Source organism: Theropithecus gelada, chromosome 13, assembly GCF_003255815.1.
Source record: "Theropithecus gelada isolate Dixy chromosome 13, Tgel_1.0, whole genome shotgun sequence".
Taxonomy (NCBI): domain Eukaryota; kingdom Metazoa; phylum Chordata; class Mammalia; order Primates; family Cercopithecidae; genus Theropithecus; species Theropithecus gelada.
The window spans coordinates 52,920,413-52,940,135 of NC_037681.1; the positions used below are offsets into that span (position 1 = coordinate 52,920,413).

General features: G+C 36.1%; 1 protein-coding gene across 3 annotated transcripts in view; it reads left to right on the top strand.

Moving 5' to 3' along the window:
* The window catches only part of BIRC6 (baculoviral IAP repeat containing 6), a 256,735-nt gene that overhangs the window by 161,032 nt on the left and 75,980 nt on the right, over positions 1 to 19,723 (top strand). For all 3 annotated transcript variants that reach the window (XM_025353535.1, XM_025353532.1, XM_025353533.1), the window contains exons 58-62: positions 2,873 to 3,004; positions 3,448 to 3,612; positions 7,646 to 7,819; positions 9,361 to 9,557; positions 18,695 to 18,995. In XM_025353535.1, the coding sequence (XP_025209320.1) occupies positions 2,873 to 3,004; positions 3,448 to 3,612; positions 7,646 to 7,819; positions 9,361 to 9,557; positions 18,695 to 18,995 (969 nt within the window). The remainder of the gene's footprint in view (positions 1 to 2,872; positions 3,005 to 3,447; positions 3,613 to 7,645; positions 7,820 to 9,360; positions 9,558 to 18,694; positions 18,996 to 19,723) is intronic.

Consider the following 19,723-nt stretch of genomic DNA (forward strand, 5'->3'; position numbering starts at 1 on the left):
TTTGACACCTCCCCAAATCTGTGTTTCCTCTTTTCCCCCTATCATTTTTTTTCTCTATTTTTAAATTTTGGATAATTTCCTGTGTCTGATCTGTTAGAACTTTTATATCTCCTTGCCCTTACTGAAAGTATATAGATTTTCTTCAACTTTCTTGAACATAGTAGTCTGTTTGTATTATTTTTCTCTTCCTTATGGATTGTATGTTTTCGCTTCTTTATTTGCCTGGAGAATTTTCTTGGATGCCAGACAATGTAAATTTTACTTTTTGGGGTGCTAAATATTTTGTATTCTAATATACGTATTTTATTTTTTCATGAAATGTAATGATATTATTTGAAGACAGTTTGTTGCTTTTAGACTTGCTTTTAATCTTTGTAAGTAGGATCAGAGCAGCTTTTAATCTAAGGCCAGACTTACTGTAATTATTGGTATTTTTTTTATAAACCAGTGTTGTCTAGTTTGGTGACTGTTAAGCACATGCAATGAGACTAAGAAACTAAATTTTTAAATTGAATTTTTAATTTTAATGAATTTTACCTTTAAATATGTACTACATTAGAGTAGAATTAAAGTACCAGGTTTGAAAATGCATTTCTAAATCCCATTTGACCCCACTATTAAGGCTCTGTCCTTGTGAGTACTCTGTTAGGAATTCACTAGATGTCTAAGAACACAAAGCATTTTATTCCCTGAAACCCTGGGGTTGTTTGCACTGCTGCTTTTCTGTAGTACCTTTGCTGGCCTTCAGTGGTTTGCTCACATATGTTCATCAGTACATTTGAAGTCTTGAAGACCCTATATAGATCTTTGGAGATTCAGGGATCTCCAGATCTCTAGATGCAAATCTGCATAGATGCGGATCTCTTCTTCCTGGATTCCCAGCTCTTGTATCCTCAGTCTAGGGTGACACCTAGGTTGTGCTGAGCTGTGACTTAGGAATTCTTTTCCAGACAGCTCACACAATCCTAGGGGTCATCTCATTGGTTTCCTCTCACCCGGGCATCACTGCCCTGCCCTGCCTGATGCTCAGGGTCTGAAAAGTATTATTAATATGTATTTCTAGTTAATGGTTATTTCAGGTGGGAGAATGAACCTGATCCTTATAATTCCTTCTTGGCCAGAAGTGGAATTCTAAAACAGAGCAGCTTTTTGCATCCATTCAAGTACAGAGAAAAAAAATAAAATAGAAATTTGTAATAAAAAATAAAAAATGAAATTAATATTAGAAACCAGAGCAGTTTTAAAAGGAGGTTGAGAAAACTTTTTTCAGTGTTTGAATGGCTTTTATCCTTTATACTTACTTTTGAAATAAGGGTAATAAATGAAAATTGGCTAAACTTCTAATTGCACTAAGTAAATTATTACCTAATATTCTTTATGTGTTTTTCTTACCTGATTATGCTATGAATTAACTTTGTGAATTTCTTATTATTTAAATGTTTCACTCTGACCTGTGTCAGTATGTTTGCCACTTTTGGTTGCTTGGTTGTTTTTGTTAGAAAGTAAAATGTATTGTTGCACCATGCATTTGCAATGTGTATAAAATTTTTTACCTCACAAAACTGTCTATAGGCAATTAGCAATTAGTATTAACAAGCTGTATAAATTGAAATCACTTTCATATACTAAAAACTATAAAATGGGAGTTATTGCAAAAGATGTTGTTTATTGTTTTATTATCTCAACTTTTTTAACATAAAAGACTGGATCATAATTGTGTTAAGTTAGGGAAGTAAAAAGAGAATTGAGGTAGATGCAGTGGCTCATGCCTGTAATCCCAGCACTTTAGTAGGCCGAGGCAGGCAGGTGGCTTGAGCCCAAGAGATCGACAACAGTCTGCGCAAGATGACAAAACCTACTCTCTACTAAAAATACAGAAATTCATGGCATGTGCCTGTGGTCTCAGTTACCTGCGAGGCTGAGGTGGGAGGATCCCTTGAGCCTGGGATGTTGAGGCTGCAGTGAACCGTGATTACACACACCACTGCTCTCCAGCCTGGGTGACACAGCGAGACCTTGTCTAAAAATAAAAGAGAGAGAGGCAATTGGAGAATTGATAATAGTTATATAGTGAAAAAAATTATGATTTCAAAACAATTGAGCCTTTAAATTTCTTAATAACTAAATCACATTATATGATCACCCATTTATTTTATAATTTTTAGTGGTGTGCTATATGCCATAGTAATGAAAGAAATATTCAGAGAGTAATAACAATCTATGAAAGCCCTTAATACTCATTTTTTAAAGTAAAACACTTTAAATTTTAAAACACATTATTTTGTTGTCTAAGATTCCTGTGTTTGGCCTAAATAAAAATTAACAGAACAGGAAATCAGTTACAGAAATTTGTTCCTTTATACTTTCGTTTGCAGTATAAACAAGTCTAGTTTAATGCTGTAGACTAAATCTTGCACTTGAGTCCCATATTTGCCGTCTACAGATTATATCAGTAGCCTTTCTAAGGCTGTTTCTTCATTTTGAAAATAACATTCTTTCTTGATTTCTGCGTTGTGAGGACTGAATTAGATGCAGTTGCCAAGCACATTGAACTATGGCTAAAATAAAGCAAGTTTTCATGCTACTGGTTTTTATTGTTTCTGGAGGTGGCACCATTAAAATACTGTATATAATACTTTATAAAGATTAGAACTTAAATATTCTGGCTTAAGTACAGTGGTGAGTCTTCTTCATCAATGTCAGTAAAGATTAGATATCAGGCCATTACCTCATGTTATTTCTCCTAAATTCCTTTATATTGCCTTAGTATTAAGGAAAATACTATCTTGCATAATCTTTCTCTGAAATATTTATTATTTCCCTTCTTAATGATTTGGAAAAGCTGTGTATTTTAGATAATATCTTCTTACAGATACTCCAAGTATCACAGCTAAATTAATTAGTGAACAAAAAGATGACAAAGAAAAGAAAAACCATGAAGAGAAAGAAAAAGTTAAAGCGGAAAATGGATTTCAAGACAATTACAGTGTTGTTGTTGCCTCTGGTATGCTTTCTATTTTTTATAATCTTGATTTTGTTTGGGTTTCTATAAAATACTACTATTTTAGTTATAAGAAATTTATGTAATACAATGTACTAACATACAAAGCTGACTTGTAATGATGTTTTAATACTAGATTTTTATCTTTTTATTTTATTTTTTTTCAGTTTCCACTAAATGGATTGTCATCTGTATTTCAGAGATTATAGCAACTAGCTGTAGTTTTTACTGTTTAGGAAAAAAGTTACAGATGCAATGCCAAAATTACTTATTTATTGTCATTAAGGATGAATAGAATTGGGAGATTAGATATTGGATTAGAAAGAACATTTCTGTCTTTTGACATTAGCTAGGAATGCATGCCTTATGAAAATATTTTAAAAACACTGTTTTCCTTCATATTGGTGTGTTGACTATGTAGAATCTTACTGATCCTTTTCTTTTAGGGCTGAAGTCTCAGTCTAAACGTGCTGTGTCAGCTACACCACCTCGCCCACCATCCAGGAGGGGGAGGACAATACCTGATAAAATAGGAAGTACTTCAGGAGCAGAGGCTGCCAACAAAATAATTACTGTCCCAGTGTTTCACCTGTTTCACAAACTCTTGGCAGGTAATATTCCACAATTAATAAACATCAAAGAAATTTTAGTAGCCTTAAAACTATGTAAATCAGAGGCACAATCACCAAAATCATTTTAATCAGGTGCCATTGATGAGATCAATGAGTTAGTGAGACTTCCTCTTCCATACAGTTCCTCTGAAGAGAAGTGAGAGCAAAGTAGTAATCTATTACATGTCCTGTTTAACACTGTCAAGTTATATATTTCTATTTCACTGGTTTTCTAAGTTTTTCTGTCAGTGTGCCACGAAATGATTGATGAAATAAATATTTAGTGAGTTCATGACAAGTTATTTAGGAAACATCCTGGGGCAAATTTGTAGGACTAGTTCAAGCAGTGGAACTCTTAGACCACTGGTAGTTAAGCCTTATGTTCTTCCCAGATAAAACAAGTTTATTGAGCACTATCCTGTCTGTTGTTCAAGGTGATAACTGGTTGAGCATCCCTAATCCAAAAATTCAGTGTCTGATACTTTTTGAGTGCTGACATGACACAAGTAGAAAATTCCACATCTGACCTCATATGACGGTTGCAGTCTAAACACAGGTACACAACACACAGTTTATTCAGCGTCCGCAAGAGGAAAAAGACCTTCCCAGCCCCCTTCAGGTATTTTTTAGCATGCTCGATTCTCCCCTACATATCCACAGTGGGTAACAAAATTGCACATGTGCATGCCAGACGTGCCAACAGCAGGTTTCCCACGATGCCCCATATGGTGCCAACATGTATGTGCATAACTGTTTTTTTGCTCTGTGGTGTTGGAAATTTCAAAAAGGCCCCAGATGCCCCTATGGATAATAGTAATAAAAAGAGGAAGTATTTATGTTTATCTGTAGCACAGAAAAACAAGCTTTTGGAGAAACTGGACAGCAATGTAAGTGTGAAACATCTTTCAAGAGAGTGTGGTGTTGGAATGACCACCATATATGACCTGAACAAACAAAGATAAACCATTGATGTTCTGTGCTGCAAGTGGTGAATAGAGGTTAAGGAAAAATAGAAAAAGCACTTCATAAAGCTAAACATGAACATATTATTGTGTATTGAAATAGTGAATCCATCAGTGTTGGCAGTGAACATGTGCCTCTTAATGGTATGCTGATCATGAAACAAGTAACGATCTATCATGATGAACTGAATGTTGAAAGGGACTGTGAATATTCATCACACTGGTTGCAGAAGTTTAAGAGAAGATACGATATTACATTTTTAAAGATTGGTGATAAAGCATCTGATGATCATGAAGCAATGGAGAAGTTCTTTGATAAATTTGCCAAAGTCATGGCTGATGAAAATCTGCTGCCAGAACAGTTTATAATGCTGATGAAATATCACTGTTATGGTGTTATTGTCCCAAAAAAGACACTGGACTACAGTTGATGGGACAGCCCCTCCAGGAATTAAGGATACCAAGGACAGAATAACTGTCCTGGGATGTGCTAATGCAACTGGCATACATAAGTACAAACACGCTCTGATAGGCAAAACCTTTCACACTTGCTGTTTTCAAGGAGTGAATTTCTTACCAGTTCATGGTTACGCTGACACAAAGGTATGGATCACCACAGACATCTTTTCTGATTGGTTTCATAAACATTTTGTACCAGTGACTTGTATGTATTGCCCGTAAGCTAGACTGAACGATGTAGGAGTTTGTTATTACTTGATATCCCCCAGTTCATCCTCCAGCTAAAAATCTCGAAACTAATGTTTATGCTGTGTACTTTCCCCCAAATGTGACTTCATTAATTCAGCCATGTGACCAGGGTATCTTTAGATCAATGAACAGAAAATATAAATCCCCTTTCTTGAACAGCATGCTGGCAGCAGTGAACAGAGGCATGGGTACAGAAAATTTTCGAAAGGAGTTTAAAGAATGCCATATATGTTGTTGCCAATACTTGGAACACAGTGACAAAGACACAGTTGAGCATGCCTGGCACAACCTCTGGCCTGCAACTATGTTTAGTGATAATGATGAACTGTGTGTGACTTTGAAGGATTCTGTATGTCAAGTGAAAAAAAAATGATTTCTGACCTCCTTACATGTGTAAAAAATATACCTTCAGAGTTCAGCAGTAAGCTGGAAGAAGTAGATGTCAAAGAAGTTTTCAACTTTGATAATAATGCTTCAGTTATTCATTCATTGACTGGTGGTAAAATAGCTGAAATGGTTTTGAATCAGGGTGATGATAGTGACGAAGAAGATCAAGTTAACACCATAGAAAAGGTGCTTATAGAAGAAGACATGGTGAAAATGTATGGTGGGCATATTGAAGGACTAGGGCAGCGTGCATTAACAACAGAATGACAAACCATGTCAGTTTTCAAAATTGAAGAGAGTCTTCTGAGCTAAAAACCATGTTAATGAGGCAGATGACTCTGCAAGAAGAATTTTTAAGAGCCTGCCAGCAGAATGTCTCTTCATCCCCTGTAGGATCCACTTCCTGGTCCCTCAGCTACTTCTGATATTTCTTCTTACCTAAAAAACACAGTTTATAGTAACCTTTTAATAAAAACACAGCATCATAGGTGAAGACTGAAAGCCTGCTGTTGTTTGTGGTTGCTTTTTCCTTTTTTTTTTTTTGAGATTTAGTTTCACTCTTGTTGCCCAGGCTGGAGCGCAATGGCGTGATCTCGGCTCAGTGCAACCTCTGCCTCCTGGGTTCAAGCAATTCTCCTGCCTCAGCCTCCCGAGTAGCTGGGATTACAGGTGACCGCCACCACGCCTGGCTAATTTTTGTATATGTGGTAGAGTCAGGGTTTCACCATGTTGACCAGGCTGGTCTTGAACTTCTGACCTCAGGTGATTCACCTGCCTCAGCCTCCAAAAGTGCTGGGATTGCAGGCATGGGCCACCATGCCCAGTCCTGTGGTTGGTTTTGTTTAATAACTGAAACAGGTATCCTGGTGATGCTACTATGCTGCTTATTTGCCCTGACACATTATTTTTTCACTCTGTTAATGGTATGTCATATTTTTACTGTTAAGTACTTAATGTGTGAATAAATGTAAGAAAACAATTGCCTATCGGTAGCATGTAGATTAAGAGTCAGGAATGATGATGATGCCTAACAGTCACACATTGTTGGCATGGGTGGCTGAGATAGTGACACCTTTGCTTTCTGATGGTTCAGGGTACACAAACCTTATTACAGGCACAAAATAATCAAAAATACTATACAAAATTACGTTAAGGCTATGTATATAAGGGATGTGTGTATGTGTGTATACACACAAACATAAATTTTGTGTTTCCACTTGGATCCCCTCCCTAAGATAACTCATTGTGTACATGCAAATATTAGAAAATGCAAAAAAAAAAAAAAATCTGAAATCTGAAACAGTTCTAGTCTCAAGCATTTTGGATGAGGGATACCCATTCTGTATTTTATCACCATTTTCATGCTGTATTAAAATGAAGTTGCCAACTCAGTTCAAGGGAATTTTTCTTCTTAGCTTTACATTGTTGATTCATGGTGGAGGTCAACTAACTGTTGACTGGTGGGTTGGATACCTCTGTCCGGAGAGGTCCTTGTGACATGACATTTCTCATGGCCCATTACCTAGGTGATGTGAGTCTCCCCTTCTGCCTGGAATAAACTTTTGTTGGGATACAGCTATGCCCGTTTACTAGTGTATTGTCCATAACTGCTTCTCTGCTACAACGTAGATTAGCAGTTGTAACAGAGACTATATGGCTCCCCTAGCTTAAAGTATTTATTAGCTGGCCCTTTATAGAAAAAAATGGCCCACATCAGATTTATGGGAATGTCTGTTCCTTTGTTTACGTTTTGCTCGTGACTTTTTAACACTTTGTAGATGTTATTGTTCATTATTATATGTCAGAAATAAACTCACTTTTTGTAAACTTTCTAATGGCTGTTGAATTTTTTAATTGTTTTGAAATTGGTTTCAGAATCAAACTCTTGCCTATAATTTAGTAAAAGCAGTTAATAATTAAACCAAGTAAATGTTTCTCTCTTGGTTTCCAGATTTAACTTAGTTATATCATTTTAGGCCAGCCATTGCCAGCTGAAATGACACTTGCCCAGCTTTTAACTCTCCTATATGACCGAAAACTTCCTCAGGGTTACCGCTCAATAGATCTGACTGTTAAATTGGGATCAAGAGTTATAACAGACCCAAGTCTATCAAAAACAGATTCTTATAAAAGACTACACCCTGAAAAAGGTATGTGCGTAATACTACTTTAAAAATTACAGACTGTCATACAAAGAGGCAGAGATTTCTATAGCTAATGACTTGATTGACTTGTGTTTTTATTATATCAACGTAAGATATAATTTTTTTATGACTGAATTTTTGTAAATATAAAAAATGGCCATGATTTCATTTGGAAACTAAGTTGCATTACTTCTTATAACATCATTTGTTTTATGAGTGCGTGTACTTTAATTTCTAATATTTCTGTGAGAGCTATGTGAATTGTTTTATAATAAAAGTGAGAAACTCAACTTACAACTTAGTTATAATTTATATTGAGTGGCATTTCGTGCATATAAACATGTTTTCTCATGTAATTGGGATCACATATTTCTGTTTTTTACTTATATATTCCGTTAATTTTTTTTTTTCCTTCCGAGAAAGAGTCTTGCTCTGTCTCCTAGGCCAGAGTGCAGAGGCGCAATCTCAGCGCATTGCAATCTCTGCCTCTCGAGTTCAAGTGATTTTCCTGCCTCAGCCTCCTGAGTAGTTGGGATTACAGGCACCCACCACCATGCCTGGCTAATTTTTGTATTTTTCGTAGAGACAAGGTTTTACCTTGTTGTCCAGGCTAGTCTGTAACTCCTGACCACAACTGATCTGCCTGCCTTGGCCTCCCAGAGTGCTGGGATACAGGCATGAACCACCGCACCTGGCCCTTATATTCCTTTAAAAATTTTTGAATTTCCATTTTTGAATTGGCTATTTTTTTATACAAATGTAAGAAAATTTATTTGTTTTCCAATCATTGAAATGTTGTGGTTGTTTCCAATTTTTTACTCCTATAAATGCTATATAAGTAATTTTCATAGTGTGAGTATGGTATGAACTTATTTAAACTTTTTCATGACTAAAATTCAATCTTTAGTTATTGGTCTTTTATATTCTTCAGCAAATTTTGGTACATTTTCTTTGCCCAGTTTTGCAGCACAATTATTTCTCTCTTTTGTTTTAATGTTTAAAGGGTCTCCTTACGTGATCTTTTGGTTTTCTTTTGTGAGTAATTCAGAGTTAAACTAATACGGTATATGGTATAATTTTTTGTTTTCAGTGAGAGAAGTCTTTGTCATTAATTTTTCTTAATAGGATACTTTAGAGCATATTATTTGCTATGAGTACTTTTGAGAACTTACTTATTTTAACATAGGATGTAAGTTATAAGTATGCCCTAAAGGACGGTGCTTCTCAGACTTCAGTATGCTTACAAATGACCTGCGTCATAGTGTTAAAATGGAGATTCTTCATTTCAAACAAGCTTGCAGGTGATGCCCATGCTACTAGTCCATGAACCATTCTTCCAATAACAAGACTAAAGAAGGTAGTATCATAAGTCATTTAAAGGTCATTGTAGTATCTAGCCATAATACAGCTATATCTAAATAAATGATGTTTTGTGCTCTTTTTTGAGTAGCAAGAAAACAGTAATAATACCTGCTTTTGTAAATGAAAGAATATTATAAAAATATACACTTTCTTACCTATTCAATTATTTGTAATTTATTGTCTAGATCATGGAGACTTACTTGCTAGCTGTCCAGAAGATGAGGCTCTCACTCCAGGTGATGAATGCATGGATGGGATATTGGATGAATCTTTGCTTGAAACCTGTCCCATTCAGTCACCATTACAAGTTTTTGCAGGAATGGGTGGACTGGCTCTTATTGCTGAAAGACTACCCATGTTATATCCAGAAGTAATTCAACAGGTAAGATAAGATTTCCTAATCGAGTATATCATTCTGTAGCTAAGCCGTTCATTCTTTTTATGTTTGTTTTTTAATGTACTTGGATTAACTTTGTAGAAATACCCTTTGCTTTATATTTTTTGAACATTATATAACTCTTTCAATGATCAGTCTATACAGAGCTTCATGACCTTTAGTAGGTATGGAAGAAATGTTGAAGATTAAGCACATTTGCCAAACTTACTACACTGTAGCATTTATCTTGATTTCATGGTTGTAACACTAGCATTCTCTTTTCTATACTGCTTTAAGTGTGATATTTATCAGAGACGTTATTGGAAATAGGAGAGTAAAATAGGAGTGTATACTGCTACCAATATGTATCTTTTTGTTTACCTTTTATTCCTGTTTCAGGTGCCATTTCCATTTTTGGTGGTTTAAAAACATAACCTATTCCCGTGTTCATTTACGACGCTGTCAGTGTCTGTGCTTTCCATGCTCTTGTATCAATCAGTAGGAAGTTTGGTGCATGGAGAGTTGTAAAAACAAAACTTTATGTTTGTTGAATGAAGTAGGGGAATTATTCTGTTTGATTTCATGTCGGGGGTGTGTGTGTGTGTGTGTGTGTGTGTGTGTGTGTGTGTTTATTTTGGTATAGTAGCTCTAGACTCTATTATAGTTTCCTGAGCTGCTGTACCAAAATACCACAAACTACCTGGCTTAAAACAATTGAGGAGGCTATAAGTCTGAAGATGTCAGCAGGGCTATGTTCCCTCTGAATTTGGGCTCTAGGGAAGACTCCTTCCTTGCTTCTTCCTGGCTTCTCTTGGTTGCCAGTAGTTCTTGCTGTTCATTGGTTTGTAGCTGTATCACTTTAATTTCTGCCTACATCATCATATGGGCATCTTTCCTGTGTGTCCCTGTATCTCTCTCTCCTCATAAGGACACCAGTCATTTAATGTAGGGTCCTCCAAACCGTTATTTCCTCATCTTAACTTGATTACATCTGCAAAGGCCCTATTTCCAAATAAGGTAGCCTTCATAGATACTAGGGGTTAGGACTTGAACATATCTTGGGAGGACAAAATGCAACCCCCAATAATACTTATTTGTGTTATTGCTTACCTACTATTCAAAAAGATATTTTTATTATAAGGTGATATAACTCTGTTATAAGGTGATTGACAGAGAATAAGTAAAATTTTATTTCTTACTAGACAATGACGTAATTACTCAAAAGTTTGAAGCAGAAAAGACCCCAACATTTTCAGCATTATTATTGTTCAACATAAATGATTTTTTCTAATTTAGTATTCAGTGTGGTTCACTATATTGATTAGTAGCTGGAAATGGGGTCCTGGTAATACATACCTAAGGATGTGAAAGTGACTTTAGAATTGGGTACTTGGCAGAGTATGGAATAATTCTGAGTAGCATGATTTAAAAAAAAATCTAGATTACCTTGAACAGATTGTTAGATAAAATGTGGATGATAAAGCTTCTGCCAGTGAGGGCCTAGATAAAAGTAAGGATCATAGTGGATAAAACCTATAATGTCTTAGAGAATATCTGAATTGTCATAAGCAGACTTGGTATACATACGGTGTTTAAAGTGCTGACAAGGAGGTTTAGAAGGAAATGAGGAACACGTTACCAGAACCTGAAGGAAAAGGGATCTTTGTCATATAGTAGCGGAAATATTAACTCACTGTATCCTAAATGTAGAAAGCAGCACCTGCATGTAATGAACTTGGATATTTAGCTGAGATTTCCACACAAAGTGGTGAAGGTACAACTTGTTTTTTTCTTGCTGCTTATAGTGAAATGTGAGAGGAAAGATACAAATTGAGAGAAGAACTGTTGAAATACAAGCAATTAGTGCTTGTCAGTTTGTGAAATTACCTATCCAGATGACAGAAGGTGCTAAAATTTAGAGATTCACTATCAGAAAAGCATGCTCCGAAGTGTAAGCCAAGGGTGAGGCTGGACAACTTTTTGCTAGTGCCTTAGAAACATCAAAAGTCAGAGTATTCAGTCACATAGAGGGCTATTTGAAGAGATTAGGCATATAACTCGTGGATTTCCTCAGCCGTCTAAGCATAAGCCAGGAATAGAGGATATGATGTGATGATGGAAGCACCCAACAGCCATGGAACGTGAGTAGTCTCTGGAAGCTGGAAAAGGTGAGGAACTATTATTCCCCAAGAGCCTCTAGAAGGAATGCAGCCTTAGATTTTAGTCCCATAAGACCTATTTTGGATTTCTGACCTCTGGAATTTTAAAGTGATAAATTTGTGCTGTTCTGAGCCACTGAGTTTGTGGCAATGTGTTATAGTAGCAGTAGAAAACTAATACAGAGTTTGGTCTATAATTGTAATGCCCTTGTCTGGTTTTGGTGTCAGGATAATACTAGCTATATGGGATGGGTTGAGAATTTCTAATATATCAAATTAGGGATACTGTTAGGTGTGTTTAATAAGAGACACTGGCCAGGCATGGTGTAATCCCAGCCTGTAATCCTGTAATCACGCCTGTAATCCCAGCACTTTGGGAGGCCAAGGCAGGAGGGTTACCCGAGGTCAGGAGTTTGAAATCAGCCTGGTCAACATGGTGAAACCCCGTCTCTACTAAAAATACAAAAATTAGCCCGGTGTGGTAGTAGGTGCCTGTAATCCCAGCTATTCAAGAGGCCGAGGCAAGAGAATTGCTTGAACCCGGGAGGTGGAGGTTGCAGTGAGCCGAGGTGGCGCCATTGCACTCCAGCCTGGGCGACAAGAATGAAACTCCGTCTCAAAAAAAAACAAAAAACAGAAAAGAGACACTGCAGATAATAACAGTAGTGTACTGGAAGATGTATCAAAAGAAATCATTCAGCTTGGTGCAGCGGCCAACGCCTGTAATCCCAGCACTTTGGGAGGCCGAGGCAGGCAGATCACCTGAGGTCAGAAGTTCAAGATCAGCCTGGCCAACTTGGTGAAACCCCGTCTCTACTAAAAGTACAAAAATTAGCTGGATGTGGTGGTGGGCGCTTGTAATCCCAGTTACTTGGGAGGCTGAGGCAGTAGAGTCGCTTGAACCTGGGAGGCGGAGGCTGCAGTGAGCCGAGATTGTGCCACTGCACCCCAGCCTAGGTGACAGAACAAGACTCTTGTCTCAAAAAAAAAAAAAAAAAGAAATGGTTCAAACTGAAGCATAGAAAGTGTAAGGAATGAAAAGAACATAAGAGCTATATGGATTGAAGTGAAAAATTCTAACGTACCTGAATTTATAGACCCAGAAAAAGAGTGAGTTGAAACATGGAGAGAAACAATATTGAGAAGAAGAAAAATTTCCCAAATAGATATAAAACTTAAATCTCAATTCAACATGTAAGAAACTGTTAACTTCATGCAGGATATGCATGCCTGGAACTGTCATGGTAAAAGTGATTAAAAACAAAGACAGCTGGCCACTGCGGTGCATCCCTGAAATCCCAGCTATGCAGGAGACTGAAGTGGGAGGATTACTTGAGCCCATGGGTTCCAGACCACCTGGGCAACATAACAAGACCTCATCCCCCCAAAAAGAAAAATTCTAAGGCAATGAAAGAATATTAAAGCCAGCCATAAAGGAAGTGACCTGTATTTTCAAAACAGCAGCAATAACACTAACAACTGGCCTTTCAACAGAAACTATATGAGCCAGGGAATTACAACTTTAAAAATGCTAGAAGACAGTAAGCAACAAGGTAAAGCAAAACAATCTGTCATCCTAGAATTTTATACCTATTGGAGAACATTTTCTACAATTCTTCACCCACCTTGCCCATTGCCTCTCAAAAATCAGTGATGGCAGAATAACAAGTATGGGATTAACTCTGTTGTCTCTATAGTTAAAAACTCTAGACAAAATATATTTTAAAAGTTACTTAAAGGCTTTGAAGAGCAACTAGAAACAGGCAGAAATTTAAAGACAGAATTTAAGAGGATTTAAACACAGAATTAATAGAATCACATTCAGTGATATTAGTGTCTATACAGCTTTTCTCAGGGGTATCCCTCAGTCTTTGTTAGGTGGTACAGGTAGAACTCAGACTTAAGCCACAGTCGTATTGGCTGGAGTTTGATTCTTCCATACTGGCTGGAAAATAGGAATTCGGAAAGGAGGAAGCCAAAGCTGAGCAGCTCCAAATTCTGCACATCTCTGGCTTGCTCCAGAATTATTAAACATAGGCATTTTGAGAGCAAGCATGAACTAGAATGCTGAAAAAGCTGTACAGAGATTTCAGCTGCTGTCTATCACAGAGAGCATACAATTTGCAGTTTTAGTCCTGCTCAGAGATAAAAATCTTGGCTTTTCCATTGGAATTCCAAATGGCCCATACATTGAGAGTAAAGGCTACATCCTAATGAAGATTCACTTGAGAAATAAGGGAACAATCAAAATAGACTTTTCTAATAAATTACAAAAGCCTCTAAGTTCAGGGTGATCTACCAATAATTTCCCTATCTGCTAAACAAAACTAAACACACTCCAAGGAAGATTTTAAAATCAAGAGTTGATACAACGTCTCATCAACAATGTACAGTGTATGGCAGGGCATGGTGGCTCACGCCAGTAATCCCAGCACTTTGGGAGGCTGAGGCAGGCAGATCACCTGAGCTCCGGAGTTCAAGACCAGCCTGGCTAACATTGTGAAACCCCATCTCTAGTAAAAAATATGATAATTAGCCAGCAGTGGTGGTGCACCTCTGTAATCACAGCTACTTGAGAGGCTGAGGCAGGAGAATTGCTTGAACCTGGGAGGCAGAGGTAGCAGTGAGCTGAGATCGTGTCACTGCACTTCAGCCTAGGTGACAGAGTGAGACTCCATCTCTGTAGTTAAATGAATAAATGAATGAATGAATGAAAGTGTATTAAATACCCCATTTGAAAAGCAAACATTTGTCAGAATAGAGAAAAAAGCAGAGCCCAAGTATATACTGTCTAAAGAGATGTGCTTGAAAGAAGAAAGCTGCTATCCCTATTTTTTAATATATGACAAAGTTGAATTATGGACCAGCATATAAGAAATAAAAAGGATTATTAAATATGAAAGTATTAATTCAAAATAAGTCATAACAATCCTAAATTTGTATTTAATAGCTTCAAAGTACATGAATCAGAAATCTATAGAACTGAAGGAGGAACTAGATAAATATACATTTCAGTAATAGATTATAACATTTATCTCTCAGTAAATGAAACAAAGTGAGGATGTAGGAGATTTTGGGAGAAACACCCAGAACTTCTAGATGGACCTAACCAACATTTATGGAACACAGCATTTACCAACTACAGGATGTACTTCTTTCCAAAGAAAGATAGACAGTATGCTGGCCTATATAAAAGTCTCAGTACATTTTAAAAACATTAAAATCAAACCCAGTATGTTCTGTAACCACATCAGAATTAAATTGGAAATCATTAGCAGTAAGATCTAGAAAACCTCACATATTTGTAACTTAAGCAGTATAGTTTTAAATAACACATGGATGAAAGAGGAAATCACAATACATACTACACAATATATTTCGAAATGATAATCCCAGCATGACATGGGATATAGCTAATGCTTATAATTAAGAGATTTATCAGTGATGTACACTCCCACCTCAGGAAACTAGAAAAACAGGAGTACAGTTAACCAAAAATCAGAAGCAAGGAATTATTACAGTAAGAGCCAGAATCAGTTAAATATAAAACAAAAAATCAAAGAGAAACAAGAAAACCATATATTTTGTCTTTTGAGACTTTTAGTAAAATTGATGAACTATGAAAATTTTTCAAGAAAAAGGGAAACCACACAAATTGGACATCCACAAATGATGGCAAGCACATTGTTGTAATTTCTATAGAATAAAATAAAGTACTATTATAACCAGCTTTATGCCAGCGTATTTGATAATTTAGATATAATGGATAAATTCCTTGACAAATACAACCAGAATCAACATAAGAAGTACATGTGTACGTTTGTGTGTGTACACTCATAAAGAATTATAATCAAACATACTGAATTTTTAGTCTGTTTTCATTTGTAAGTACCATGACTGTGATTTTGAAATCACGTTAATCCTGTGTTTCTCCAATTTAAACTGAAACTCATATTTTGTTCTTAAATTGGAGCATTTGACTACTTTAGAAAGTATCATGTCTTCTCAGTTTGCTGTGACATATAATGAGTATATCAGAATTAAAGGCATCACATTGTTGGAATATCATAATTCCTAAAAGCCTGTGATATAAATCATATTTATCGAATTTAAAATAATTTATTTGTGTTTTAGACATTATTCAAAGTGAGCACGTCCTTATTAGACTCTTTCCTTTGGGAAATTGAGCTGTTTTATCCTAGTATATCAGAAATAAAATTTCTTTGTTGTTAATTGAGCAAAAGCATGCTTTTATGTACTTTTCAGTTTTGACTTTCAAAATGTGACATAATACAAGCGAATATAATATATGGTTTAAAAAATTAAATCCATCTTAATACCCTAAAGCAGTTCTGTTTGAATAGTTATACTTTTGACATTTGTATAAAAATCAGTTTATATTCTACTGTATGCTGCTTTTGCTGAACCTGTATTCTGAAATTAATCTTTGTTGATGCCTAAACCTGTGGTGGTCTCATTTGTATAGCTGTAATATACTTGCTGTATATTTAACTATACCTTATTGTGTGTATTAGTCTTAATGTTGACTGGCATTTTTATTGTTTCCAGTTGTTAGCTATAATGAAAAAGGTTGTGAAGAATTGTATATGTATCTAATATAAGACTTAAAAATTTTTATCTGTGTAATGGGAGATGGGAAATGATACATGATAGTGGTTTTCATTTGCTCTTCTGATATTCATGAAGTTGAGGGTCTTTCACTTGTTGAAGAATTTGAATGCTGTAAATCAAGAGTTCTTTCATTTTGCTGTCTTTTTGCTTTCATTGTATTTGGTTTGTTTTGTGGCATCATTTGAGAAATAGTCTTTTAAGAAAACACTTAAGTAAACACTTGAGGTAAAGTTCTGCTTCTATAACAATGTTCTATTATCATATAGGCACTTTTATATGAAACTATCTTTTGTGCAGCATAAAATAATAAATATAGAGGTACTTTAAAAAAAGTTACCTGTAAAGGGTTTCAAAATGGTTTAGAAGTGAAAAGTGCCCAAATTCCCATGTTCTTACAATTAGGCTATTTCATATTGTCATTCTGGCCTAAGCTTCAGTAGTCAAAATAGGCTGGCATCGAAATTGCAGCTGTTTTATTCAGTGTACAGATGTATGTAGTGTAGCTGTAGATCAACTTAAGACGGATCTAAGCTGTAGATCAGCTTCAGACTTTTACATATATATGTAAAAGAAGGAAGAAATAGTGAACTAATCACAGAGTTACTTCACCGTTCATTTAAAAATCACCCCACAGAGTTACCTGTCGATCTACTACTGAAGTCATACAGGAAGCTTAGGCATGATCCTGATGTTTTAAGTGAATAATGAGATAACTCTGTGATTAGCTCACTATTCATTTCATTATATGTTTGCATGTAGAACTTCAAATTAGTATTTAGTGAAGTACGTTATTCATGGCCAAGCAAGATAAATAGAATATTTCTAAATGAAATGAAAAGTTTGTAGGGCAACCATGCTCAGAATTGGAGTTTCTTTTTGAATTATTAAGATTAAATTGTAGACACGATGCTCCTTTACTCCTAAGTGCAGGAAACTTCTCTTAGATAACCACAGTACAATTATACAAATCAGAAGTTCACACTGACTCTACTACGGACTGCAAATCTTATTCAGCTTTTGCCAGTTGTCCTTCTAAAGTTCTTTAGGGCCAAAGAAAAAGAAATCAATTTTCTTTTGCATGGTTTGAGGGTACTAGTAGTTCAGGATCATCTGTTGCATTTTGTTGTCTTATAGTCTTCAATCTGTAACAATTCTACTATCTTTATTTATCTTTCATGGCCTCGATGGCCTTGACAGTTTTCAAGAATACATGCTAGAAATTATGTCTATATATATATTTACACATATGCACATACATGTATTTTCTAGGTATGTTTGCTGATAGGACCCAGAGGCAGACTCCCCCTAGTGATGTATGCGCATATATCTTCAATATTGTCATTTTAAAAATTTTCCACTAAAAGAAATCAGGGCTCCTTGGAGAAATTCTAGTATTGAGGAAGGGTATATAGACATGAGCCTAGAATGTTTTGCTGTGTTAGAAAGCAAGGAAATGCTTAAAGAACGATGGGGGACAAGTTAATAGCAAGCAGGATCCTGCTTTAATGGGATCTCAGAGACCAATTCTTATTTCCCTCAAGCATCAGAATTAATAATGATAGTAACAATATACCTATGTAATAAAGTTAGAGTCCATATTGATAGAAATTAATGGACAAGAAGGGAATGTTTTTCCTTATAGCTTGGTGCCAACTAACAAATGTAGAAGGAATGACAGAATTAGAAAGTCTCCTTTTGATAACCACAGTAGTAATAATTGTTTTAGGAACAATTATAAAAATGCTAAGACTAACTGTTCAAAAGTTTGGCGAGAAATAAGGTATTTAAATAGTCTCAAGAATCTGCATACAGATACTTAACTAATTATAAAGGTGGAAATAACTAATATAGCGACACTTGGCAGACGCTGCCATACTTCGGATGTCATGTGCGTCTTGATGTTTGGTAGCTTGTTTTTATTTTTATTTATTTTTTTGAGATCATTTTGTCACCCATGCTGGAGTGCAGTGGTGTGATCTTGGCTCACTGCACCTTCCACCTACTGGGTTCAGGTGTTTCTCCTGCCTCAGCCTCCTGAGTAGCTGGGACTACAGGCGCGCACCACCACACCTGGCTAATTTCTGTATTTTTAGTAGAGACGGGGTTTCACCATGTTGACCAGGCTGGTCTCAAATTCCTGACTTCAAGTGATCCACCTGCGTCAGCCTCTGAAAGTGCTGGGATTACAGGCGTGAGCCACTGTGCCCAGCCGGAAGCTTGTTTTTTAAAGCAAGTAGTTTTATTAATCCTTATAGTCCTATATTTTAAAGAGATCATTTAAAGTTAAGTCTTTACTTTGAATCTGATGTTGAAAATGTGAACAGCCAAGCGAACACTTTTCTTTTTCTTTAGGTGAGTGCTCCAGTTGTAACATCCACCACTCAGGAAAAGCCAAAGGATAGCGATCAGTTTGAATGGGTGACCATTGAACAGTCAGGGGAGTTAGTTTATGAAGCACCAGAAACTATCGCGGCTGAACCTCCACCTATCAAGTCAGCAGTACAGACCATGTCCCCCATACCTGCCCATTCTTTGGCTGCTTTTGGATTATTTCTTCGTCTTCCGGGCTATGCCGAAGTGCTACTGAAAGAGAGAAAACATGCCCAGTGCCTTCTTCGATTGGTATTGGGAGTAACAGATGATGGAGAAGGAAGTAAGTGTTTAGTATTAAATTTGTCAGTACATATATGAATAGATTGTGTAAAGTTATCCAGATCATTGCCTGTTGTTCATCATTTATTTCCTTCATAGTTAAGCTGTTAGATGATTTGTTGTAGGTGGTGTTGTAGGTGGTTAGTTATAATAAATCCTAAAGAATCTTCATTTTCATCTCTGTATTCATTCAAAAATTATTTTCCTTGTGCTGACAAAACTGTTGGGCATCACTGGAGGGATTTAAAAATGAAGCAATTATTTAGAGCTACCCCCAAGTAGCTAATGTTCTCCAGTAATAGTAACAAGGGATGTATATAAACATGTAGACTTAGCAAGTTATAAAATCCCTTGAGCACTCTTGAGTGCAGTATTATGGAGAAACACACGTGTGAGAGAGATTATTTATTTACTACACAGCAAAGTGAATGAAGTGGGATAGTAGTTTTTAGTGGGGCCTTGAAGGACAGGTTAGATTTAGGTTGCGATGAGTTATCTCAGAAAGAAAATAAATGGAATGAGCAGTGTTTCCAGGTTAAAATCTGTGAGAGGGGATAAGTTAGCTGATGAAAATTTGTACAAAAGGCAGCATTGTGAGCATTTTAAAAGCTAATATTGGTAACAGAGCATGGAAAAAACTTGCTTAAGAACTTTAGATTTTATTTTGAATAGCAATAAAGGCTTATTAAAATGTGTTAAGATCAGTAATGTGTTGAATATAGTTTTTTT